Source organism: Procambarus clarkii, chromosome 63 (genome assembly GCF_040958095.1).
Source record: "Procambarus clarkii isolate CNS0578487 chromosome 63, FALCON_Pclarkii_2.0, whole genome shotgun sequence".
Taxonomy (NCBI): domain Eukaryota; kingdom Metazoa; phylum Arthropoda; class Malacostraca; order Decapoda; family Cambaridae; genus Procambarus; species Procambarus clarkii.
In genome coordinates this window covers 30313392-30332105 of record NC_091212.1, presented here as the reverse complement: position 1 = coordinate 30332105, position 18714 = coordinate 30313392, and the positions used below count along the sequence as shown (strand labels likewise).

General features: G+C 53.4%; 1 protein-coding gene across 1 annotated transcript; it reads right to left on the bottom strand.

Moving 5' to 3' along the window:
* Positions 1 to 6232: 6232 nt before the first annotated feature.
* LOC138354599 (eukaryotic translation initiation factor 3 subunit A-like) lies at positions 6233 to 7752 on the bottom strand. The gene is made up of 2 exons (XM_069308974.1): positions 7748 to 7752; positions 6233 to 7523 (listed from the first exon to the last, which is right to left on the bottom strand). The coding sequence occupies exons 1-2, from the start codon at positions 7750 to 7752 to the stop codon at positions 6233 to 6235; spliced, it is 1296 nt and encodes a 431-aa protein (XP_069165075.1).
* Between the last annotated feature and the right edge of the window lie 10962 nt (positions 7753 to 18714).

The following is an 18714-nucleotide window of genomic DNA, read 5'->3' as shown; positions in this document are numbered from 1 at the left end:
GGAGTCCCAGACACCTGTCCCCTCACCAACCAGCAAGTATACTTCAGTAAACTCTACAAGTGGGTATACACAGCAAGGTAACCTTCAGGGTGTATGTATCCATTGAGGACCACTGGGAACCATGGCCAAGAGTCTCCCAAGCATTTGCACAACCAGTGACGAAACCTCTACATCTCTCCTCAATCATGGCGACTTTGTTAACATATATTAAACAGTTTATAAGTTTAGAACTTCACAAACCCAAGGTTGTTATTGTTAATAAACAACGTTGGGTTTGTTATTACAATAACAATTGTTAATAACTTCGTAGTGCTTACTATCTCACAAACTGTTTAATAACTGGCAGCAAAGTGTGTCGTTTACCTGCTGATGGCTCCCAGGGTCACCGTGCCCACGGCCCTATTTATATATCTTCCAGCCCTATTTATATACCTATTCTTATAGCTCTTCACTGATTTATAACTTGTCACGTCGTTGTCTTGCGAGGTAATGTAAATTGAGCTTTAAGGTGGCCCTCCATAAGGGAGGTTGTAAACACTGGAGATTGCCTAGGTCATCCCTCTCTGTGCGCTGCCAGGGGCGTCTATAAGAACCTTTATTACGTGTTTATAAATGGGATCACACTAGGGCAAAACACACTCAAAGAACATTATTCACTATAATCTACAATGAAACTAATTATTAGTATCTTATTTTATTTCATTTACATGCATGAAGATACATCTTTAAGATGCTAATCTTTCTGCAGTCAGACTTGAAACTGTCTATATTGGTTGTTTATTTTCTTGCAGCTGTTTTTACACGTTGCGGACTAAGAACCCGACAGTTGTTCACATTAAACCGTAACTATAGATGCGACAAAGGCCAGTAGAAAACTTAAACTTGTACACTAGTTGATTGAAGGTTGACGGGCGGGACGAGAGCGCCCCAAGGTCAGCCTCCACAAGCACAGTGAGGAGAGCACACAGGCAAACACCGACCCTTCTCTCTCAGCTTGTCCACCTTTGTCTCCCAGACACTAAATGTAACATTCTCTCAACACGTACAGTCAGAGGCGCCACGGGAAGTCTACCCATTAAGTAATAGCTTTAACAATACGGATATATAAAAGGCTCTGAACATTTTAACTCGAGGTGGACCTCGAAACAATGGAGGGAAAGCGGAAAAATTTGAAGGAGTTATTTTATATAAGGAGCGATATAGTTAAAAGTTAGACGTGTCTAGTCACTTGAGCAAGTGAAGAGTTCTCGGCTGGGGTGTTGGTGGTTCATGATGAGTACTGCCCGCTCTCATGCCCACTCATGCAAGGTCAAGTGTTAAGGCGATTATGATGCCAATAAGACCTTCATCACAGAGACCAAGACTGCCTTCCTCTTCGGCGCCCAGCTGGCTCAGGTGTCTTCCCTCACCCTATTTTCTTCCCGCCAGATATTGATGACGTGGGCATCAGTCCGTCCTCGGGATGTGCTCGTCCAAGCTCCTGCCGTCCACAACCGTCCTCGGGATGTGCTCGTCCAAGCTCCTGCCGTCCCCTAAGGCGCTTGTGTCAATAGCGTCATAGGTGGTAGGGTTCTGTTGCCAATTATCTTGAGGTTATCTTGAGATGATTTCGGGGCTTTTTAGTGTCCCCGCGGCCCGGTCCTCGACCAGGCCTCCACCCCCAGGAAGCAGCCCGTGACAGCTGACTAACACCCAGGTACCTATTTTACTGCTAGGTAACAGGGGCATAGGGTGAAAGAAACTCTGCCCATTGTTTCTCGCCGGCGCCTGGGATCGAACCCAGGACCACAGGATCACATATCCAGCGTGCTGTCCGCTCGGCCGACCGGCTCTCCCGGTCTCTATTTGCATTATCTCTATTTGCATTTAGAGAGGTGCACTTTGAACATAGGAAGTGAGTGTAGCGCTGCTCGATCGAATTCAGTTATGATGAAGGAACCATTTGGCCAATGTTTTCAGGCTGGGCTGGATTCCGGGCTTCGTAATATTAGGATCTCTTCCAGTTCCAGTTTTTGGCTGATGATTCTCTTGTACTCATTTGGTTCCCCGTAGTTGAAGCCTCAGAGCCTAGCGCTCGCACTTTCTTCCATACGTGTTCATGACCTGATTCTGGATTCCTCGGGTTCTTAGCCTTATTTAAGGTATTTTCCTCCAGCCCTGATCTCCAAAATTGCAATTTCTGAGACTTAAGTCTGTCTTAGTAGGAACATACAAAAGATATTTCAATACGAACGTGAATTTAAAGTCGCACTTGGATGTGATCAACTTGGCAGCACCGCTGGTATTGAATCATCAAGGAACAGGTTGAGACAAACGGTGTTTATAAGCACACAAAGTTCAATTAGGGCGATATTAAATATTATCTTTACCTGCGAAATAATTGCTTAGTGTCCTTGGCCTTATACTCTCCCCTCCACACACACACACACACACACACACACACACACACACACACACACACACACACACACACACACACACACACACACATACACACATACACACATACACACACACACACACACACACACACACACACACATACACACATACACACATACACACATACACACACACACACACACACACACACACACACACACAGACAGAGGAAGACAGAAGAGTTAGGGGGGACATGATCACCACATTCAAGATTCTGAAGGGAATTGATAGGGTAGATAAAGACAGTCTATTTAACACAAGGGGAACACGCACAAGGGGACACAGGTGGAACTGAGTGCCCAAATGAGCCACAGAGATATTAGAAAGAACTTTTTTAGTGTCAGAGTGGTTGACAAATGGAATGCATTAGGAAGTGATGTGGTGGAGGCTGACTCCATACACAGTTTGAAATGTAGATATGATAGAGCCCAATAGGCTCAGGAATCTGTACACCTGTTGATTGACGGTTGAGAGGCGGGACCAAAGAGCCAGAGCTCAACCCCCGCAAACACAACTAGGTGAGTACAACTAGGTGAGTACACACACACACACACACACACACACACACACACACACACACACACACACACACACACACACACACACACACACACACACACACACACACACACACACGCGCGAGGTGATATCCTCCCTGGCCAAACCCTCATATCATGCCAGTATAGGAATTATCGAAACACTTGTATCAGATCAGCGAGCTGTGTGATTGTGGGTCCTTCGCTGATAGCAGCAGAGAGCGAGTACCTGGAGGTGACGGGTGATGACCGCCGGGGGAGAGGGAGGTGGGTGAGGCCAGATAAGGCGCCGGGTGAGTATATGGCGATGGGTTAGGTGGATTAGTAAGGTGGTGGATGGCCAAGTGTGGTGGTGGAGGTAGACCTGCACCGAGGGGCTCCACCCACCTTGGCGCCACTAATGACACAACGATATAGTTCTTTGCATAATGTGCCTGGAGCCATGCCTGGCTGTCCCCCCCCCCTGCTGCTGCCCTCCACCCCCTGCTGCTGCCCTCCACCCCCTGCTGCTGCCCTCCACCCCCTGCTACAGCACCGTCTCCTCCTGCTGCTGCCCTCCACCTCCTGCTACAGCACCGTCTCCTGCTGCTGCTGCCCTCCACCCCCTGCTACAGGTACTCCCCCCCCAGGGTACCTGCCTCCACCCCCGTGCTACAGGTACTCCCCCCCCAGGGTACCTGCCTCCACCCCCGTGCTACAGGTACTCCCCCCCCAGGGTACCTGCCTCCACCCCCGTGCTACAGGTACTCCCCCCCCCAGGGTACCTGCCTCCACCCCCGTGCTACAGGTACTCCACCCCCCCAGGGTACCTGCCTCCACCCCCTGCTGCAGGTACTCACCCCCCCAGGGTACCTGCCTCCACCCCCGTGCTACAGGTACTCCCCCCCCAGGGTACCTGCCTCCACCCCCGTGCTACAGGTACTCCCCCCCCCCCAGGGTACCTGCCTCCACCCCCGTGCTACAGGTACTCCCCCCCCAGGGTACCTGCCTCCACCCCCTGCTGCAGGTACTCCCCCCCCCCAGGGTACCTGCCTCCACCCCCGTGCTACAGGTACTCCCCCCCCCCAGGGTACCTGATTCCACCCCCGTGCTACAGGTACTCCCCCCCCAGGGTACCTGCCTCCACCCCCTGCTGCAGGTACTCCCCCCCAGGGTACCTGCCTCCACCCCCGTGCTACAGGTACTCCCCCCCCAGGGTACCTACCTCCACCCCCGTGCTACAGGTACTCCCCCCCCCTGGGTACCTGCCTCCACCCCCGTGCTACAGGTACTCCCCCCCCCCCCCCAGGGTACCTGCCTCCACCCGCTGTCTGCAGTGTATCTTAACTGTCATGAGAGTAGCACACCCCAGTAGTACCCTCCTGGCCATGGTACCCTCCTGGCCATGGTACCCTCCTGGCCATGGTACCCTCCTGGCCATGGTACCCTCCTGGCCATGGTACCCTCCTGGCCATGGTACCCTCCTGGCCATGGTACCCTCCTGGCCATGGTACCCTCCTGGCCATGGTACCCCCCTGGCCATGGTACCCTCCTGGCCATGGTACCCTCCTGGCCATGGTACCCTCCTGGCCATGGTACCCTCCTGGCCATGGTACCCTCCTGGCCATGGTACCCTCCTGGCCATGGTACCCTCCTGGCCATGGTACCCTCCTGGCCATGGTACCCTCCTGGCCATGGTACCCTCCTGGCCATGGTACCCTCCTGGCCCCAGTACCCAGATCTGTGTTATGAGCGGTAATGGCTTTATTGTGGAGACCTGAGAGTGCAGTCAGACGTGGCACTCATTATGGCACTCCTTGTGGGCACTCCTGGCCAGGGTGTCCTCTTATCCTGCCGCTCAGCACGGAGTCACGATTAGAACTACTAATTATATTGTGGATATAACAACAGGACTCCTACCGCTTGTTTGAGCTCCGTCTGCCCCTCGAGGGCTGTCTCGGCGCTCAGTGGAGGCTTACTCGGCGCTCAGTGGAGGCTTACTCGGCGCTCAGTGGAGGCTGACTAGGCGCTCAGTGGAGGCTGACTAGGCGCTCAGTGGAGGCTTACTAGGCGCTCAGTGGAGGCTGACTCGGCGCTCAGTGGAGGCTGACTCGGCGCTCAGTGGAGGCTTACTCGGCGCTCAGTGGAGGCTGACTCGGCGCTCAGTGGAGGCTTACTCGGCGCTCAGTGGAGGCTGACTCGGCGCTCAGTGGAGGCTTACTAGGCGCTCAGTGGAGGCTGACTCAACATTTCGCACACAATTTCCAGTTTTTTGGTTATCCTGAAAGGGATAAATTAGGATTTCGTAAACATGTTTCTTCTGCGACCGTTGTATTTCTCGACTGGCTTCTGTTATATTTTTAGATAACAGCTGGTGGTCGTGAGGCGAGGCCGATAACACTTCAGTATGTTCCTATAAGTGAGGTTCTTCCCGTTACTGGAGCTCTGTAGCCTAATGACAATGGTGGTTAGTGTCTGTACCAGGTGTGTGACTGGCACTCTCCCGAGGGCCAGGTGTGTGGCTGGCACTCTCCCGAGGGCCAGGTGTGTGGCTGGCACTCTCCCGAGGGCCAGGTGTGTGGTTGTCACTCTCCTGAGGGCCAGGTGTGTGGTTGTCACTCTCCCGAGGGCCAGGTGTGTGGCTGGCACTCTCCCGAGGGCCAGGTGTGTGGCTGGCACTCTCCCGAGGGCCAGGTGTGTGGTTGTCACTCTCCTGAGGGCCAGGTGTGTGGTTGACACTCTCCCGAGGGCCAGGTGTGTGGTTGGCACTCTCCCGAGGACCAGGTGTGTGGTTGGCACTGTCCCGAGGGCCAGGTGTGTGGTTGACACTCTCCCGAGGTCCAGGTGTGTGGTTGTCACTCTCCCGAGGTCCAGGTGTGTGGTTGTCACTCTCCCGAGGGCCAGGTGTGTGGCTGGCACTCTCCCGAGGGCCAGGTGTGTGGTTGACACTCTCCCGAGGTCCAGGTGTGTGGTTGTCACTCTCCCGAGGGCCAGGTGTGTGGCTGGCACTCACCCGAGGGCCAGGTGTGTGGCTGGCACTCTCCCGAGGGCCAGGTGTGTGGCTGGCACTCACCCGAGGGCCAGGTGTGTGGCTGGCACTCTCCCGAGGGCCAGGTGTGAAGCTGGCACTCTCCCGAGGGCCAGGTGTGTGGTTGGCACTCTCCCGAGGGCCAGGTGTGAAGTTGGCACTCTCCCGAGGGCCAGGTGTGTGGCTGGCACTCTCCCGAGGGCCAGGTGTGTGGCTGGCACTCTCCCGAGGGCCAGGTGTGTGGTTGTCACTCCTGAGGGCCAGGTGTGTGGTTGACACTCTCCCGAGGGCCAGGTGTGTGGTTGGCACTGTCCCGAGGGCCAGGTGTGTGGTTGGCACTGTCCCGAGGGCCAGGTGTGTGGTTGACACTCTCCCGAGGTCCAGGTGTGTGGCTGGCACTCTCCCGAAAGCCAGGTGTGTGGTTGGCACTCTCCCGAAAGCCAGGTGTGTGGTTGGCACTCTCCCGAGGGCCAGGTGTGTGGTTGTCACTCTCCCGAGGGCCAGGTGTGTGGCTGGCACTCTCCCGAGGGCCAGGTGTGTGGTTGGCACTCTCCCGAAAGCCAGGTGTGTGGTTGTCACTCTCCCGAGGGCCAGGTGTGTGGTTGTCACTCTCCCGAGGGCCAGGTGTGTGGCTGGCACTCTCCCGAGGGCCAGGTGTGTGGTTGACACTCTCCCGAGGTCCAGGTGTGTGGTTGTCACTCTCCCGAGGTCCAGGTGTGTGGTTGTCACTCTCCCGAGGGCCAGGTGTGTGGCTGGCACTCTCCCGAGGGCCAGGTGTGTGGTTGACACTCTCCCGAGGTCCAGGTGTGTGGTTGTCACTCTCCCGAGGGCCAGGTGTGTGGCTGGCACTCACCCGAGGGCCAGGTGTGTGGCTGGCACTCTCCCGAGGGCCAGGTGTGTGGCTGGCACTCACCCGAGGGCCAGGTGTGTGGCTGGCACTCTCCCGAGGGCCAGGTGTGAAGCTGGCACTCTCCCGAGGGCCAGGTGTGTGGTTGGCACTCTCCCGAGGGCCAGGTGTGAAGCTGGCACTCTCCCGAGGGCCAGGTGTGAAGCTAGCACTCTCCCGAGGTCCAGGTGTGTGGCTGGCACTCTCCCGAGGGCCAGGTGTGAAGCTGGCACTCTCCCGAGGGCCAGGTGTGAAGCTGGCACTCTCCCGAGGTCCAGGTGTGTGGCTGGCACTCTCCCGAGGGCCAGGTGTGAAGCTGGCACTCTCCCGAGGGCCAGGTGTGAAGCTGGCACTCTCCCGAGGTCCAGGTGTGTGGCTGGCACTCTCCCGAGGGCCAGGTGTGAAGCTGGCACTCTCCCGAGGGCCAGGTGTGTGGTTGACACTCTCCCGAGGTCCAGGTGTGTGGTTGACACTCTCCCGAGGTCCAGGTGTGTGGTTGACACTCTCCCGAGGGCCAGGTAGAAGGCTGGCACTCTCCCGAGGGCCAGGTGTGTGGTTGGCACTCTCCCGAGGGCCAGGTGTGAAGCTGGCACTCTCCCGAGGGCCAGGTGTGAAGCTGGTACTCTCCCGAGGGCCAGGTGTGTGGTTGGCACTCTCCCGAGGGCCCGGCGGTGTTCACACAAACAAGAAAGTGACTATAGTGCCACACTCGCGGCAGCACGACCTGGCCGCCGCCGGGAGCATAACTGTAAGATGATCCGGTCAAGATTCTCCGCTGATGAAATTAAAAGATAACAAAAATTTAGATACTATATTCCCTTCCGCATCTTAATTGAGATAGAATTATGCCGCCAGTGTCCTTTAAGACAATCAAACGACATCCAAGCGCAGGGATGAGCACCAGAGACTGTAATATTATCCTATGTAAACACGCTGTAGGCTAACACTTCCTGGAGTGAAGAGAGAGTGACACCCGCCTGCCTGACTGTCACTACAAGGAGCCACAGTCTGACTGTCGCTACAAGATGCCACAGTCTGACTGTCGCTACAAGATGCCACAGTCTGACTGTCGCTACAAGATGCCACAGTCTGACTGTCGCTACAAGATGCCACAGTCTGACTGTCGCTACAAGATGCCACAGTCAGACTGTGGCTACAGGGAGCCACAGTCAGACTGTGGCTACAAGATGCCACTGTCAGACTGTGGCTACAAGGAGCCTACAGCTTCCTCAGGCTGTCTAAGCTTACCGACCCGTCCTCTCGACTAGCAGGGCGCGTTTTGTACGTTCTCGCTACAAACGTTACAAATGCAACCTATTAAGAACAGTAAGGGCTTACAGATACCAACGTGTTCCAAGCGTCGGGCTCGATAGGTTTGGTGGGTTGGTTGGGTTCATACGTTTCTGGTGAGGCTAAAAGGTTGGATTTTTTACGGAGTAAAATTTAATGTGTCCCCTCCTTGGCTGTGTGCTCCATGACCCCCCACGCCGCCAAGTATAACACATCCCCAGAACATGTGTACCATGTTCCCCAGAACATATCCTTGTTACCATTGTCAATGAATGGCCTCGTGTGTGGTAGGGAGTAACATTAATAACAATATTAGACGGCGAGCACCATCACTCAGCCAGCAGGCACCACACCACACACCACACCACACATACCACACACCACACACCACACCACACACCACACACCACACCACACACCACACACCACACCACACACCACACCACACACCACACACACCACACCACACACCACACACACCACACCACACACCACACACCAGAACAATGAACCTGTAAAGAGGCACCACAATTATATGATCATCCCGGTGAGCTACAAGCAACGGGATCTTTTCCTTAGTCATCCTTGCTTTTTTACCATCCTTCGCCTGGCCGTGGTTGTCTGGTCAGCTGGGAGAGTTGCCTTTCACCCGGCAACAGGCGCGGAGCCGATTGAATGTGTTGGTTCCTGCGTACTTTCGAAAATTGTTTATGCCGCAGTAAAGAACCGCGAAGCGATAGCGCCGTCATGGTATTTAACGTTTGTCAAAATATATTAAGCTTAATTCATCTCGATCAGATTACCGCGCGCGCTCGAACGCTGTGGATAATTGGCGGGAAAGTGGGAGGATGATGGGCATTGTGACGTCACTTTCCCGCCAAAAAATCTAACGCTTCGTTATCGACGGATCAAGACGGCGCTGATTGGCTCAATGTAACGAATTGTCTCTTAAAGAACGAAAGAGTAACTCACATTAACGTCCTTCAAACAATACCAGTGATAGCTACACAATCCTTCCCGTTTGTTGTAGAGTTGTGTCCAGTACCATGTTACTGTTCTCGAGTTCCGTCTAGCAAGATGACCGGCCGCATAACTCACGAGGGAAAACTCATTGATACAAATCGATAACAACTGAAATTACGAATAGTTACGGTGCAGAGCTTTCACGAAAACTTATAAGCTTTTTCATGTAAAGTAAAATATTATAAACAATATTGAAGCATGACAATAAAAACACTGACTTAGGGCGAGTTGAGCCGCTGTCAAGACTTGACTTCCTTGGTGAGAGACGGACTTACCGGCAGCATGTGACCGCCTGGCTGGCTCTTAGTTCTCACATTAGAAAACAAGAAGCTATTAAAGCTGGGCTTAGGAGCTGGCTATCGACATTGTAAATACATTTAAATGAGTGCACCACGCACGCACACTCACTCGCCGACCCTCACTTGTCTCTTGAGATGGCTGATGGTACACACTCCAGCCTCGGCGTGACCAAGGTTTGGTCAAGACAATACCAATGGTTTTGTTGCATTGTGTCGAGAGGTCACTATATTGGAGAGCTCCACTCACGTCTGGAGGGGTCCCCGAGGTGCTTCAGGGCTCACTCTCAGGGTTCCCTTGGTGGGAGATGGTGTGCTTCAGGGCTCACTTTAGGGGGGTCCCTTGGTGGGAGATGGTGTGCTTCAGGGCTCACTTTAGGGGGGTCCCTTGGTGAGAGATGGTGTGCTTCAGGGCTCACTCTCGGGGCTCCCTTGGTGGGAGATGGTGTGCTTCAGGGCTCACTTTAGGGGGGTCCCTTGGTGGGAGATGGTGTGCTTCAGGGCTCACTTTAGGGGGGTCCCTTGGTGGGAGATGGTGTGCTTCAGGGCTCACTTTAGGGGGTCCCTTGGTGGGAGATGGTGTGCTTCAGGGCTCACTCTCAGGGCTCCCTTGGTGGGAGATGGTGTGCTTCAGGGCTCACTTTAGGGGGCTCCCTTGGTGGGAGATGGTGTGCTTCAGGGCTCACTTTAGGGGGGTCCCTTGGTGGGAGATGGTGTGCTTCAGGGCTCACTCTCGGGGCTCCCTTGGTGCTTCAGCTTACTTACTCATGTTGTTCAATCAGTCAGTTAAATTAACAAGAGCGCTGTGTGCGCCTCGCAGCTACTGACCCGAAATCAAATATGGAGAATTGGTGAGTTGTCTTTGTTGCCTTGTTGTTTACTGAGACGCCCCCCCCCCTTCAGTTGTCCCTCCACCACCACCATCACCACCACCATCACCACCACCATCACCACCACCATCACCACCACCGTCACCACCACCGTCACCACCACCACTATCACCACCAGCTGTTGCAACAAAGAGCTAGACTTCATTCCCAGATATTAACTGCTAGGTGTGAACTACGTCCCCCCTCCCCCCTCCCTCCCCCTCCCCGCCAGAGAGGGCCCAGCCTGCCCCCCCCCCCGGGTAGAGCACCACCAGCCTGCTAGATCAGTCCCTGGCTACCTTACCCCGTGGGAGCCCTGCTACTGGCTTACTGTCCCTCACCCTCCCTCCTGGCTCTTATCACCCCTGCCTCCCCCTGGCTCTTATCACCCCTGCCTCCCCCTGGCTCTTATCAACCCTGCCTCCTCCTGGCTCTTATTGCCTCCTCCTGGCTCTTATCACCTCCTCCTGGCTCTTATCACCTCCTCCTCCTACTCTTATCGCAGCTTCCTGATGCTCTTATCGCGATAAGAAATAAAAGGAATTAAAGTGTTTGCATTTGTTATCCAAGAGACGGACAGGTGGGGCCAGGGAGCCGTTGTTCAGCCGTGTACACACGTCTAGGTGAGTGTGTGTAGGTGATCACATCCCCGTCTGTATGCCAGCGTACCCAGCCACTTGGGCTGGACGGTAGAGCGACGGCCTCGCTTCATGCAGGTCGGCGTTCAATCCCCGACCGTCCAAGTGGTTGGGGACCATTCCTTCCCTCCCCCCCGCCCGTCCCATCCCAAATCCTTATCCTGACCCCTTCCCAGTGTTATATAGTCGTAATGGCTTGGCGCTTTCCCCTGAAAATTCCCTCCCTCCTCCAAGAAGACGTGGTTGGTCACCTCTCTTGCCCCCCACTACCCCTCCCCACCCATTACACCCCTCCCCCCCACCCCCCCTCCCCCACTACCCCTCCCCACCCCCTACACCCCTCCCCTCCACACCACCCATACCCACCCCCAACACTGACTTTTTCCCCCCTACTCCCCCTTCCTGTCATGGCTGCTGCGTCCCCTCCCCTTCCTCCCCTCCACTCTTTCTCCTGAACTCCACTTTTTACACATTTCTATCTTGCCCCTTGCCCCGCCTCTTCCACCTGTCTCCCTGTCCCCCTCCACCTGTCCCTCCACCTGTCCCCCCCTCCACCTTCCCACCATTCACTGATCACCACCCTAAAGGCTCCCCCCCCCATTCTGAGTGTGGAGTTTTTAGTACGTTATGCTTCCTCCCTCTCCCTCCCTCACTCTCCCTCCCTCACTCTCCCTCCCTCACTCTCCCTCCCTCACTCTCCCTCCCTCACTCTCCCTCCCTCACTCTCCCTCCCTCACTCTCCCTCCCTCACTCTCCCTCCCTCACTCTCCCTCCCTCACTCTCCCTCCCTCACTCTCCCTCCCTCTTCTCTCCCTCACACTTGGAGAGGGAGAGAGATCAAATAAACAAGGCAACAAGCCAGTTGGAGATATTAACAAGCACAACACATTATAGTCTGCTTGGTCACTCCCAGAAAATGTTATTATTATTATTATTATTCTCACCTGTGTGGCCATCTTTGTTATGCTCTCAACTGTCAACTGTCAACTGTCAACTGTCAACTGACCGAGATTGGTGACTCTAATATTGAACTCAAAATGATCTACTACCAGGACCCAGATTCACGAAGCAGTTACGCAAGTACTTACGAACGTGTACATCTTATATCTGACGTACCTCAATATCTGACGGCTTTGGTTACATTTACTTAACAGTTTACAAGCATGAAAACCTCCGATTCAACTGTTGTTATTGTTATAAACAGCCTCCTGGTGCTTCGGAGCTCATTAACTATATAATAATTGTAAACAAAGCCGCCAAAGATTGAGAAAAGATGTACAGGTTCGTCAGTACTTGCGTAACTGCTTCGTGAATCTGGCCCCAGAAATGTTAGCCAAATATGCTCAGTTTGATAACTAGAGGTAGTACACCTTGCTTGTGTCATAATGGGGCTGTAGGAGCTCTCCTACCCGGGAGGTGAGAGTTTGGTCCAACAGGCTGTTGCTCGAGCAACCTCTCCTCTTACTAATTACCACTAAATTTGGCCGTTTACCCGTATGGACGAAAATGGGCATAATTTGAAAATGAAAAAAAATCGAAAATAAATTTGGGATTCTTTTTTTCAAAACAATAAGTTAAGGGACCTCTGGTAGGTTAGGAGGGCAGAAAGTTCTCCTAAAGTTTCAAAACGTCATGAAAAACGTTAATTAAAAGTTTCCTCTCCTAACCTTTCCGAGTAAGCCGGAGGACTCAAACAGAAAACGGGACAGAACATCACTTGCATGAGCCGATTTCGTTTCAAATTACGTCCATTTTTGGCCATAGCGCTCATACGAGTGAAAAGCGACGTTATTTTTAAGAGGACGGGTTGCTGCGAGGGTGGTTGTAACCTATCCACCGCTGCCCACAGGATGGGGGACGGTGTGTAGGACAATCATATCAGACTACCTCTCCACATCTGTCAGTTGCTCAGATCTGAGAGTGTACTTGTGGTTGGTCTCGAACCCATTGATGATGTAACAATATACAATAAAGTCTGTAACTAGCATAACAAGGTTTTTGTAACTAAGCTTAGCAACATATGAATTGTGGGGGTTCGATCCCCGAGCCCATTGTGTGCCTCTGTCACCCTTTCCACCGCTTGTGTTACCCACCCCATACCCAGGATGGGTATGGGGTGGGTAACAAATGAACCGACCTTAGTGCCGGCACCTCTTGTCTCCTTGACCCTACTTGGCACTGTGGTGCCACTAAGCCAGCGGCCCTCAGCTGCTACACCTAGTGCTAATCTTCCAATCAGTCATATAAATCAGTTAGATGCGTCACTGGTGTGTGTCCCGGTTACTATGAAACCAATCATGACTCCGGTCTCGTGGATGGTGTCACTCTGTCATACCAATGTTACCCCGAGGGTCACGTCTGGACGGGCTCTGTTCTGGTGGCTACCTTCCCTGGCGGGCCACACTCCCACACACCATATCCGGTGCCAGTATTACAGCCAGCCTGCATGTGCTCACTGTGACACAGACAGCAAGATCAGCCGTCTACCGCGGGGGATAACAAGAGCCCCGACCACTCTGGCCTGAGAGCTCAAGGCGCTAACATAACTCTCAGACACAACTTATCAAGAGTTACCAGTAGATTAGGATGTCGGGAGTCTCGCTTAACGGGGCCAACATGTCCACCTTTAAACTGCCTTAAAAATGCCTACATGTCCCCCAGGCGCTTGTTTACCTAGCAGTACATGTATCTTTATCCTCGCTAACTATGTGTCCCTCTAGACCACACACACACACACACACACACACACACACACACACACACACACACACACACACACACACACACACACACACACACACACACACACACACACACGCACACACACACACACACACACACACACACACACACACACACACACACTTGCGGTGCGACGCGACCCACACTACAACACTTATAAAAGGCATTTAATTAGTTAATCTTTAATTCAAGAGATGTGTCGCTAATGGCATAAATACTGAGAATTGTGGTGCTTCAAATGTGCGCTTAAACTGACGTCCCGTTACTGTTGACACGAAGAGGCTCCCTGAAGCCTTCCTGACGCCTCCCTGAAGCCTCCCTGAAGCCTTCCTGACGCCTCCCTGACGCCTCCCTGACGCCTCCCTGAAGCCTTTCTGAAGCCTTCCTGACGCCTTCCTGACGCCTCCCTGAAGCCTTCCTGAAGCCTCCCTGAAGCCTCCCTGAAGCCTCCCTGAAGCCTTCCTGACGCCTCCCTGAAGCCTTCCTGACGCCTCCCTGAAGCCTTCCTGACGCCTCCCTGAAGCCTTCCTGACGCCTCCCTGACGCCTCCCTGACGCCTCCCTGAAGCCTCCCTGAAGCCTTCCTGAAGCCTCCCTGAAGCCTCCCTGAAGCCTCCCTGAAGCCTCCCTGAAGCCTCCCTGACGCCTCCCTGAAGCCTCCCTGAAGCCTCCCTGACGCCTTCCTGACGCCTCCCTGAAGCCTTCCTGAAGCCTCCCTGAAGCCTTCCTGAAGCCTCCCTGAAGCCTTCCTGACGCCTCCCTGAAGCCTCCCTGAAGCCTCCCTGAAGCCTTCCTGAAGCCTCCCTGAAGCCTTCCTGAAGCCTTCCTGAAGCCTCCCTGAAGCCTCCCTGAAGCCTCCCTGACGCCTTCCTGACGCCTCCATGAAGCCTCCCTGAAGCCTTCCTGACGCCTCCCTGAAGCCTCCCTGACGCCTTCCTGACGCCTCCCTGAAGCCTTCCTGACGTCTCCCTGAAGCCTTCCTGACGCCTCCCTGAAGCCTCCCTGACGCCTTCCTGAAGCCTCCCTGAAGCCTCCCTGAAGCCTTCCTGACGCCTTCCTGACGCCTCCCTGAAGCCTCCCTGAAGCCTCCCTGAAGCCTCCCTGACGCCTTCCTGACGCCTCCCTGAAGCCTCCCTGACGCCTTCCTGACGCCTCCCTGAAGCCTCCCTGAAGCCTCATAACATGACATCTTTGAGACGCCCCGAAGCCCAATACTCGCCAGACTGCACTAGTGAATTTATGATAGCATCCCCTCACAGCTACCACAACCCCTCCGTTGTTTACGTTATCGTAATCAACGTTACCAATGCATCCTATTTTGTTGAAAAGTAACGGCTCACAAATATTCCCGTTTTCTATGCATCGGACTCGGTAATTTAGTAGTAACTGCTTGGGTTCGTACACGTTACTGGTTATGCACAACTGTTGTAGTTTGTACGGAGTGAAGAGAAGGCGGGCGGCCAGTCAGCCTCGCCTGGACCCACAGACTGGTGGAACACTGTTGTTGTCACTGTCTGTTATGTGGTGAGTGGAGTGATAAGTTGTCACTTGTGTACACTTGTCAGGTGCTCCCTCCTTCACACACCCGGGTGTGACACTCACACGTGACACTCACACCTGACACTCACACCTGACACTCACACCTGGCACTCATACCTGACACTCACACCTGACACTCACACCTGACACTCACACCTGACACTCACACCTGGCACTCACACCTGACACTCACACCTGGCACTCATACCTGACACTCACACCTGACACTCACACCTGGCACTCACACCTGACACTCATACCTGGCACTCACACCTGGCACTCACACCTGGCACTCACACCTGGCACTCACACCTGGCACTCACACCTGGCACTCACACCTGACACTCATACCTGACACTCACACCTGACACTCACACCTGGCACTCATACCTGACACTCACACCTGACACTCACACCTGACACTCACACCTGGCACTCATACCTGACACTCACACCTGACACTCATACCTGACACTCACACCTGGCACTCACACCTGGCACTCACACCTGACACTCACACCTGACACTCACACCTGACACTCACACCTGACACTCACACCTGATACTCACACCTGGCACTCACACCTGACACTCACACCTGACACTCACACCTGACACTCACACCTGACACTCACACCTGACACTCACACCTGACAATCACACCTGACACTCACACCTGACACTCACACCTGACACAACACCTGACACAACACCTGACACTCACACCTGACACAACACCTGACACAACACCTGACACAACACCTGACACTCACACCTGACACAACACCTGACACAACACCTGACACTCACACCTGACACAACACCTGACACTCACACCTGACACACCTGACACAACACCTGACACAACACCTGACACTCACACCTGACACAACACCTGACACTCACACCTGACACAACACCTGACACTCACACCTGACACAACACCTGACACTCACACCTGACACTCACACCTGACACTCACACCTGACACTCACACCTGACACTCACACCGGACACTCACACCTGACACAACACCTGACACAACACCTGACACTCACACCTGACACAACACCTGACACTCACACCTGACACTCACACCTGACACAACACCTGACACTCACACCTGACACAACACCTGACACTCACACCTGACACAACACCTGACACAACACCTGACACAACACCTGACACTCACACCTGACACTCACACCTGACACAACACCTGACACTCACACCTGACACACCTGACACAACACCTGACACAACACCTGACACTCACACCTGACACACCTGACACAACACCTGACACTCACACCTGACACAACACCTGACACTCACACCTGACACAACACCTGACACTCACACCTGACACAACACCTGACACTCACACCTGACACAACACCTGACACAACACCTGACACACCTGACACAACACCTGACACTCACACCTGACACAACACCTGACACTCACACCTGACACAACACCTGACACTCACACCTGACACACCTGACACAACACCTGACACAACACCTGACACTCACACCTGACACTCACACCTGACACAACACCTGACACAACACCTGACACTCACACCTGACACACCTGACACAACACCTGACACTCACACCTGACACAACACCTGACACTCACACCTGACACAACACCTGACACTCACACCTGACACAACACCTGACACTCACACCTGACACAACACCTGACACAACACCTGACACACCTGACACTCACACCTGACACAACACCTGACACACCTGACACAACACCTGACACAACACCTGACACTCACACCTGACACAACACCTGACACTCACACCTGACACAACACCTGACACTCACACCTGACACAACACCTGACACTCACACCTGACACAACACCTGACACACCTGACACAACACCTGACACTCACACCTGACACAACACCTGACACTCACACCTGACACAACACCTGACACTCACACCTGACACACCTGACACAACACCTGACACACCTGACACAACACCTGACACTCACACCTGACACAACACCTGACACTCACACCTGACACAACACCTGACACTCACACCTGACACAACACCTGACACACCTGACACAACACCTGACACTCACACCTGACACAACACCTGACACTCACACCTGACACAACACCTGACACTCACACCTGACACAACACCTGACACACCTGACACAACACCTGACACACCTGACACAACACCTGACACTCACACCTGACACAACACCTGACACTCACACCTGACACAACACCTGACACTCACACCTGACACAACACCTGACACACCTGACACAACACCTGACACTCACACCTGACACAACACCTGACACTCACACCTGACACAACACCTGACACTCACACCTGACACAACACCTGACACACCTGACACAACACCTGACACACCTGACACAACACCTGACACTCACACCTGACACAACACCTGACACTCACACCTGACACAACACCTGACACACCTGACACAACACCTGACACTCACACCTGACACAACACCTGACACTCACACCTGACACAACACCTGACACTCACACCTGACACATCTGACAAAAGGACCGAGGAAAGGAACGGTGCCGAGCCTTGTTGCATCATCGGGGCTCGACCAGCGACCCTGCAGGAAGCGAGGCTGTCGTTGTACCGACCACTCTAACAATACGTGGGGAAGAGAATTACAATCTAACACTACCATTTACCACAAGCGTCGTCTAAGACACCGTAGACGGTGACTGGGCGAGCCGAGGTCACCGTAGCCATTGTTTTGTTCTTTTTGTTTACTAACTTGCCACAAAGTTAGAATAACAGTAGTTAATCAACATTAGACATACACTCTACCGTGTAATTCTAAGATTAGCTAAACTCTTGAGAAGAATGCCTTACTACCTGCAAGATTTTGAGGGCAGGAGTTGCCCCATAGAAGTTACGCCAGGAGAAAACTTATACAATTAACAGGGAGAAGAAAATGATTCAAGATGTTAATGTGGACTGACTGGAAAATAATCCAGTTATGTGGACTACTTCAGCGACCCGCCAGTCTTCCAGGGTCCCCCCACAACCCTGATGTTTGCTCACGAGAGAACCACTTTAGGCTAAACACTCCCCTTAACGCTGTTTAATATTAATCCAATTGTGTATAATTCTCAACACCGGTGTCTCGGTGCTCAGTGGACGGACACACACACACACACACACACACACTCATTCAGAAACTTGTGTAAGGAATCATTCAGAACTTTGTATACCACATATGTCAGACCAATCCTGGAGTATGCGGCTCCAGCATGGAGTCCATATCTAGTCAAGGATAAGACTAAACTGGAAAAGGTTCAAAGGTTTGCCACCAGACTAGTACCCGAGCTGAGAGGTATGAGCTACGAGGAGAGACTACGGGAATTAAACCTCAC